General features: G+C 59.4%; 1 protein-coding gene across 9 annotated transcripts in view; it reads left to right on the top strand.

Moving 5' to 3' along the window:
* The first annotated feature begins 1,538 nt into the window (after positions 1-1,538).
* LOC139256026 (ATP-binding cassette sub-family C member 3-like) overlaps positions 1,539-7,874 on the top strand; it is a 91,957-nt gene continuing 85,621 nt past the window's right edge. For all 9 annotated transcript variants that reach the window (XR_011592148.1, XM_070874100.1, XM_070874101.1 and 6 more), the window contains exons 1-3: positions 1,539-1,715; positions 4,224-4,385; positions 4,522-4,614. Coding sequence is in view for 8 of the 9 variants with exons in the window: in XM_070874100.1 (XP_070730201.1) it covers positions 1,539-1,715; positions 4,224-4,385; positions 4,522-4,614 (432 nt within the window). In the remaining variant the exon portion in view is untranslated. The remainder of the gene's footprint in view (positions 1,716-4,223; positions 4,386-4,521; positions 4,615-7,874) is intronic.

Here is a 7,874-nt window from a genome sequence, read left to right as displayed (position 1 = left end):
GCTGTCTGAACCCCGGGGGGTAAAGCAACTGTCTGAACCCCGGGGGTAAAGCAGGAGGTGTCTGAACCCCCGGGGGTAAAGCCGCTGTCTGAACCCCGGGGGTAAAGCAGGAGGTGTCTGAACCCCGGGGGGGTAACGTCGCTGTCCGAACCCCAGGGGGTAACGCCGCTGTCTGAACCCCAGGGGGTAACGCCGCTGTCTGAACCCCAGGGGGTAAAGCCGCTGTCTGAACCCCGGGGGGTAAAGCCGCTGTCTGAACCCCGGGGGGTAACGCCGCTGTCTGAACCCCGGGGGGTAAAGCCGCTGTCTGAACCCCGGGGGTAAAGCAGGAGGTGTCTGAACCCCGGGGGGTAAAGCCGCTGTCTGAACCCCGGGGGGTAAAGCCGCTGTCTGAACCCCGGGGGTAAAGCAGGAGGTGTCTGAACCCCGGGGGGTAAAGCCGCTGTCTGAACCCCGGGGCTAAAGCCGCTGTCTGAACCCCGGGGGGTAAAGCCACTGTCTGAACCCCGGGGGGGGGGGTAAAACTGCTGTCTGAACCCCGGGGGGTAAAGCCGCTGTCTGAACTCCGGGGTGGGGGTAAAGCCGCTGTCTGAACCCCGGAGGGGGGGGGGTAAAGCTGCTGTCTGAACCCCGGGGGGGTAAAGCCGCTGTCTGAACCCCGGGGGGGGTAAAGCCGCTGTCTGAACCGGGGGGGGGGGTAACGCCACTGTCTGAACCCCAGGGGGTAACGCCGCTGTCTGAACCGGGGGGGGGTAAAGCCGCTGTCTGAACGGGGGGGGGGGGAAGCTGCTGTCTGAACCCCGGGGGGTAAAGCAACTGTCTGAACCCCGGGGGTAAAGCAGGAGGTGTCTGAACCCCGGGGGTAAAGCCGCTGTCTGAACCCCGGGGGGTAAAGCCGCTGTCTGAACCCCGGGGGGTAAAGCAGGAGGTGTCTGAACCCCGGGGGGGGTAAAGCCGCTGTCTGAACCCCGGGGGGTAAAGCCGCTGTCTGAACCCCGGGGGGTAAAGCAGGAGGTGTCTGAACCCCGGGGGGGGTAAAGCCGCTGTCTGAACCCCGGGGGGGTAAAGCCGCTGTCTGAACCCCGGGGGGTAAAGCCGCTGTCTGAACCCCAGGGGGTAAAACCGCTGTCTGAACCCCGGGGGGTAAAGCCGCTGTCTGAACCCTGGGGGGGTAAAGCCGCTGTCTGAACCCCGGGGGGTAAAGCCGCTGTCTGAACCCCGGGGGCGTAAAGCCGCTGTCCCCTCAGTTTCTCAGTGGTCGGGGTTAATTCTAATTATCCCCCGAGGGTGGGACATTCCCAGACCTCTTGCTCTCTGTACAAGAAACGGATGGGAATTGTAGGCTGAGGCCTGGATGATGGTGTGTTACTGCGCCAGGTCACTCCTGCTTACAGCGTACGAGGGGGTCCGACAAAACACGCAATGGAATTCAGCTCCTTTGATTTGAGACAAAGTACAAAGAGAAGAGGAGTGGCTTGCTCCTGACTGGTTCTGCAGCTTCAGTCCCTGATGCACTCTCCGGTTTTTTTACACCCAGTATGTTGATTTCCTTCATCGAAGACCCGGGGGCCAAGACCTGGTGGGGGTACGGCATCGCCTTCTTGATGTTCTTCTCTGCCGCCTTGCAGACGCTCATCCTGCACCAGCACTTCCAGTACTGCTTTGTGACCGGCATGCGTCTGCGCACTGCCATCGTTGGAGCCATCTACCGCAAGGTCAGAAATCTGTCGTTTCGCCAGGCTTCAGGTGGTGCAGTAGTTTACTGGAATAATAATCTGGAGTGTTCAAATTCCCACCCTGGCAAGTTTGTAAATTTCTATTCAGTTCAATAAATCGGGAAGTAAAAGGCAGGAGTCAGTAACCAGACTGATTCCCGGGATGGCGGGACTGACATATCAAGAAAGACTGGATCAACTGGGCTTGTATTCACTGGAGTGCAGAAGAATGAGAGGGGATCCCATAGAAACGTTTAAAATTCTGACGGGTTTAGACAAGTTAGATGCGGGAAGAATGTTCCCAATGTTGGGGAAGTCCAGAACCAGGGGTCACAGTCTAAGGATAAGGGGTAAGCCATTTAGGACGGAGATGAGGAGAAACTTCTTCACCCAGAGAGTGGTGAACCTGTGGAATTCTCTACCACAGAAAGTAGTTGAGGCCAATTCACTAAATATATTCAAAAAGGAGTTAGATGTAGCCCTTACTACTCGGAGGATCAAGGGATATGGCGAGAAAGCAGGAATGGGGTACTGAAGTTACATGTTCAGCCATGAACTCATTGAATGGCGGTGCAGGCTAGAAGGCCGAATGGGCTACTGCACCTATTTTCTATGTTTCTAACCATGACCGTGAAGCTGTGGGGTTGTCGGACAAACCCAACGGGTTCACTAAGGTCCTTTAGTGACTTTAGCTCAACGCAGAAGATGCACTGGCTCCGGTTCTCAAAATCCTGCTGACATTCCTGTCCAGGGTCATGTGAAGATAGTCCCATTGGGTGGGTCATGCGAGGGCACCAGTGGATGTGGTGTATTTGGATTTCCAGAAGGCATTCGATAAGGTGCCACATAAAAGGTTACTGCACAAGATAAAAGTTCATGGGATTAGGGGTGATATATTAGCCTGGATAGAGGATTGGCTAACTAACAGAGAGTCGGGATAAATGGGTAATTTTCTGCTTGGCAATCAGTAACTAGTGGGGTGCCACAAGGATCGGTGCTGGGTCCTCAACTATTTACAATCTATATTAATGACTTGGATGAAGGGACCGAGTGTAATGGAGCCAAGTTTGCTGATGATACAAAGATGGGTGGGAAAGCAAATTGTGAGGAGGACACACAAAATCTGCAAAGGGATATAGACAGGCTAAGTGAGTGGGCAAAAATTTGGCAGATGGAGTATAATGTGGGAAAATGTGAGGTTATCCACTTTGGCAGAAAAAATAGAAAAGCAAATTATAATTTAAATGGAGAAAAATTGCAAAGTGCTGCAGTACAGAGAGACCTGGGGGTCCTTGTGCATGAAACACAAAAAGTTAGTATGCAGGTACAGCAAGTGATCAGGAAGGCAAATGGACTTATGAAGATAGATTGAGTGGTTGGGCCTCTACTGATTGGAGTTCAGAAGATTGAGAGGTGATCTTATCAAAACACATAAGATACTGAGAGGGCTCGACAAGGTGGATGCAGAGAGGATGTTTCCACTCATGGAGGAAACTAAAACTAGGGGACATAGTCTCAGAATAAGGGGCCACCATTTAAAACTGAGATGAGGAGGAATTTCTTCTCTCAGAGGGTCGTAAATCTGTGGAATTCTCTGCCCCAGAGAGCTGTGGAGGCTGGGTCATTGAATATATTTAAGGCAGAGATAGACAGATTTTTGAGTGATAGGGGAATAAAAGGTTATGGGGAGTGGGTGGGGAAGTGGAGCTGAGTCCATGATCAGATCAGCCGTGATCTTATTGAATGGCGGAGCAGGTGGCCTACTCCTGCTCCTATTTCTTATGTTCTTATTTTCTTATGTTCACTCAGTGTCCATGGAGCCTGTACCCCAGTGAGAGTCAGTGTGTGTGGGACTGTACCCCAGTGAGAGTCAGTGTGTGTGGGACTGTACCCCAGTGAGAGTCAGTGTGTGTGGGACTGTACCCCAGTGAGAGTCAGTGTGTGTGGGACTGTACCCCAGTGAGAGTCAGTGTGTGTGGGACTGTACCCCAGTGAGAGTCAGTGTGTGTGGGACTGTACCCCAGTGAGAGTCAGTGTGTGTGGGACTGTACCCCAGTGAGAGTCAGTGTGTGTGGGACTGTACCCCAGTGAGAGTCAGTGTGTGTGGGACCCGTACCCCTGTGAGAGTCAGTGTGTGTGGGACTGTACCCCAGTGAGAGTCAGTGTGTGTGGAACTGTACCCCAGTGAGAGTCAGTGTGTGTGGGACTGTATCCCAGTGAGAGTCAGTGTGTGTGGGACTGTACCCCAGTGAGAGTCAGTGTGTGTGGGACTGTACCCCAGTGAGAGTCAGTGTGTGTGGGACTGTACCCCAGTGAGAGTCAGTGTGTGTGGGACTGTACCCCAGTGAGAGTCAGTGTGTGTGGGACTGTACCCCAGTGAGAGTCAGTGTGTGTGGGACTGTACCCCAGTGAGAGTCAGTGTGTGTGGGAGAGGAGGGGTGTAATTAGAGGGTGGTGCTAAACACAAACTCTTGTTAAATGTGTGGTTATTTGAGTTTTATTTTTCAGTCTCTGGTCATCACCAACTCGGCCAAACGTTCGTCCACCATCGGAGAGATTGTGAACCTGATGTCAGTCGATGCCCAGAGGTTCATGGACCTCACCAGCTTCCTGAACATGCTGTGGTCGGCCCCACTCCAGATCTGTCTGGCTCTCTACTTCCTGTGGCAGGTACCTCCTCTCCCCGAACTCTCACTGAAATGGTCCAATGTTACGGTTTTTGGTTAGACAGAGGCACAGCCAAGAGTTGGTGTGTGTTTGCTAGTTGGGGAGGTGTAAGCACTAACGCGTTGTCTGTCCTCTCCAGTACCTGGGTCCCTCCGTGCTGGCTGGCGTCGCTGTGATGATTCTCCTGATCCCGTTCAATGCAGTGATCGCCATGAAAAGCAGAAGCTTGCAGGTATGTCAGAAGAAAGATGCTTCCTCACTCTCCTCTTTCCCACTACTTCCCTCCTTCCTTCACTCGCAGTACGTTTCCCCTCCCCCGCATCCATTGCTTGTCAACCTCTCACTCACCCATTTACTCCCTCACTGTGTCACTCTGTGCTTCTGTCTCTCACTCATTCCCACTCATTCTCCCCTCACTCTTTGATTTACTCCCTCACTCTTTCCTTCACTTCCCCCTTCCTTCCACCTCCCTCTCTGTCGCTCCCTCTATTCCTGTCCCTTTTCGTGTTTCCCTACACTCAATAGTGTCACCAGAATTGGCATCATCTCATTAGGGTACAGCGTTTAGTGCTTCTGATGCTCAACGGGTAGTCCAGACACGGGACACGGAACAGATAATCCGGACACGGGACGGGTAATCCAGACACTGGACACGGGACAGTTAATCCGGACACGGGACGGGTAATCCAGACACGGGGCACGGGACAGTTAATCCGGACACGGGACGGGTAATCCAGACACGGGACATGGGACAGTTAATCCGGACATGGGACGGGTAATCCAGACACGGGACACGGGACGGGTAATCCAGACATGGGACGGGTAATCCAGACACGGGACACGGGACGGGTAATCCAGACACGGGACACGGGACGGGTAATCCAGACACGGGACACGGGACAGTTAATCCGGACACGGGACGGGTAATCCAGACACGGGACATGGGACAGTTAATCCGGACACGGGACGGATAATCCGGACACGGGACGGGTAATCTGGACACGGGACACGGGACGGGTAATCCAGACACGGGACAGTTAATCCGGACACGGGACGCGGGACGGTTAATCCGGACACGGGACGGATAATCCGGACACGGGACGCGGGACGGGTAATCCGGACACGGGACGGGTAATCCGGACACGGGACGGGTAATCCTGACACGGGACACGGGACGGGTAATCCGGACACGGGACGGGTAATCCGGACACGGGACGGGTAATCCGGACACGGGACACGGGACGGGTAATCCAGACACGGGACAGGTAATCCAGACACGGGACGCGGGACGGGTAATCCGGACATGGGACGGGTAATCCTGACACGGGACAAGGGACGGGTAATCCGGGACACGGGACGGGTAATCCGGGACACGGGACGGGTAATCCGGACACGGGACGGGTAATCCGGACACGGGACGGGTAATCCGGACACTGGACATGGGACGGGTAATCCAGACACGGGACGGATAATCCAGACACGGGACAGGGGACGGGTAATCCAGACACGGAACAGGTGATCCGGACACGGGACACGGGACGGGTAATCTGGACACGGGACAGGTAATCCGGACACCCATATTCCGAGAATTAATAAAAGCATTGAAATGTTGGTGGGGATGAGTTTTGGGAGTTTCTAACTTTGGATAAAATGGATTGTTTTTTTGGTAAGAATGGGTTGGGGAGCAGATTGTCCTTTTAAACCCAGTGCTAAATTTCCACCTTCCTTGTGGGGAGTGTATTGATGGTGAGCTTTAAAGTATTGGCCCCCTGGTGCACTGCAGCCCCGCCCCCTGGTGCACTGTGACCCCGCCCCCTGGTGCACCGTGACCCCGCCCCCTGGTGCACCGTGACCCCGCCCCCTGGTGCACCGTGACCCCGCCCCCTGGTGCACCGTGACCCCGCCCCCTGGTGCACCGTGACCCCGCCCCCTGGTGCACCGTGACCCCGCCCCCTGGTGCACCGTGACCCCGCCCCCTGGTGCACCGTGACCCCGCCCCCTGGTGCACCGTGACCCCGCCCCCTGGTGCACCGTGACCCCGCCCCCTGGTGCACCGTGACCCCGCCCCCTGGTGCACCGTGACCCCGCCCCCTGGTGCACCGTGACCCCGCCCCCTGGTGCACCGTGACCCCGCCCCCTGGTGCACCGTGACCCCGCCCCCTGGTGCACCGTGACCCCGCCCCCTGGTGCACCGTGACCCCGCCCCCTGGTGCACCGTGACCCCGCCCCCTGGTGCACCGTGACCCCGCCCCCTGGTGCACCGTGACCCCGCCCCCTGGTGCACCGTGACCCCGCCCCCTGGTGCACCGTGACCCCGCCCCCTGGTGCACCGTGACCCCGCCCCCTGGTGCACCGTGACCCCGCCCCCTGGTGCACCGTGACCCCGCCCCCTGGTGCACCGTGACCCCGCCCCCTGGTGCACCGTGACCCCGCCCCCTGGTGCACCGTGACCCCGCCCCCTGGTGCACCGTGACCCCGCCCCCTGGTGCACCGTGACCCCGCCCCCTGGTGCACCGTGACCCCGCCCCCTGGTGCACCGTGACCCCGCCCCCTGGTGCACCGTGACCCCGCCCCCTGGTGCACCGTGACCCCGCCCCCTGGTGCACCGTGACCCCGCCCCCTGGTGCACCGTGACCCCGCCCCCTGGTGCACCGTGACCCCGCCCCCTGGTGCACCGTGACCCCGCCCCCTGGTGCACCGTGACCCCGCCCCCTGGTGCACCGTGACCCCGCCCCCTGGTGCACCGTGACCCCGCCCCCTGGTGCACCGTGACCCCGCCCCCTGGTGCACCGTGACCCCGCCCCCTGGTGCACCGTGACCCCGCCCCCTGGTGCACCGTGACCCCGCCCCCTGGTGCACCGTGACCCCGCCCCCTGGTGCACCGTGACCCCGCCCCCTGGTGCACCGTGACCCCGCCCCCTGGTGCACCGTGACCCCGCCCCCTGGTGCACCGTGACCCCGCCCCCTGGTGCACCGTGACCCCGCCCCCTGGTGCACCGTGACCCCGCCCCCTGGTGCACCGTGACCCCGCCCCCTGGTGCACCGTGACCCCGCCCCCTGGTGCACCGTGACCCCGCCCCCTGGTGCACCGTGACCCCGCCCCCTGGTGCACCGTGACCCCGCCCCCTGGTGCACCGTGACCCCGCCCCCTGGTGCACCGTGACCCCGCCCCCTGGTGCACCGTGACCCCGCCCCCTGGTGCACCGTGACCCCGCCCCCTGGTGCACCGTGACCCCGCCCCCTGGTGCACCGTGACCCCGCCCCCTGGTGCACCGTGACCCCGCCCCCTGGTGCACCGTGACCCCGCCCCCTGGTGCACCGTGACCCCGCCCCCTGGTGCGCCGTGACCCCGCCCCCTGGTGCGCCGTGACCCCGCCCCCTGGTGCGCCGTGACCCCGCCCCCTGGTGCGCCGTGACCCCGCCCCCTGGTGCGCCGTGACCCCGCCCCCTGGTGCGCCGTGACCCCGCCCCCTGGTGCGCCGTGACCCCGCC

The sequence above is a fragment of the Pristiophorus japonicus genome, unplaced genomic scaffold (assembly GCF_044704955.1).
Source record: "Pristiophorus japonicus isolate sPriJap1 unplaced genomic scaffold, sPriJap1.hap1 HAP1_SCAFFOLD_678, whole genome shotgun sequence".
Lineage (NCBI taxonomy): Eukaryota > Metazoa > Chordata > Chondrichthyes > Pristiophoridae > Pristiophorus > Pristiophorus japonicus.
Note: the sequence above shows the minus strand (reverse complement) of the source record. Positions and strands in the feature narration are given on the sequence as shown.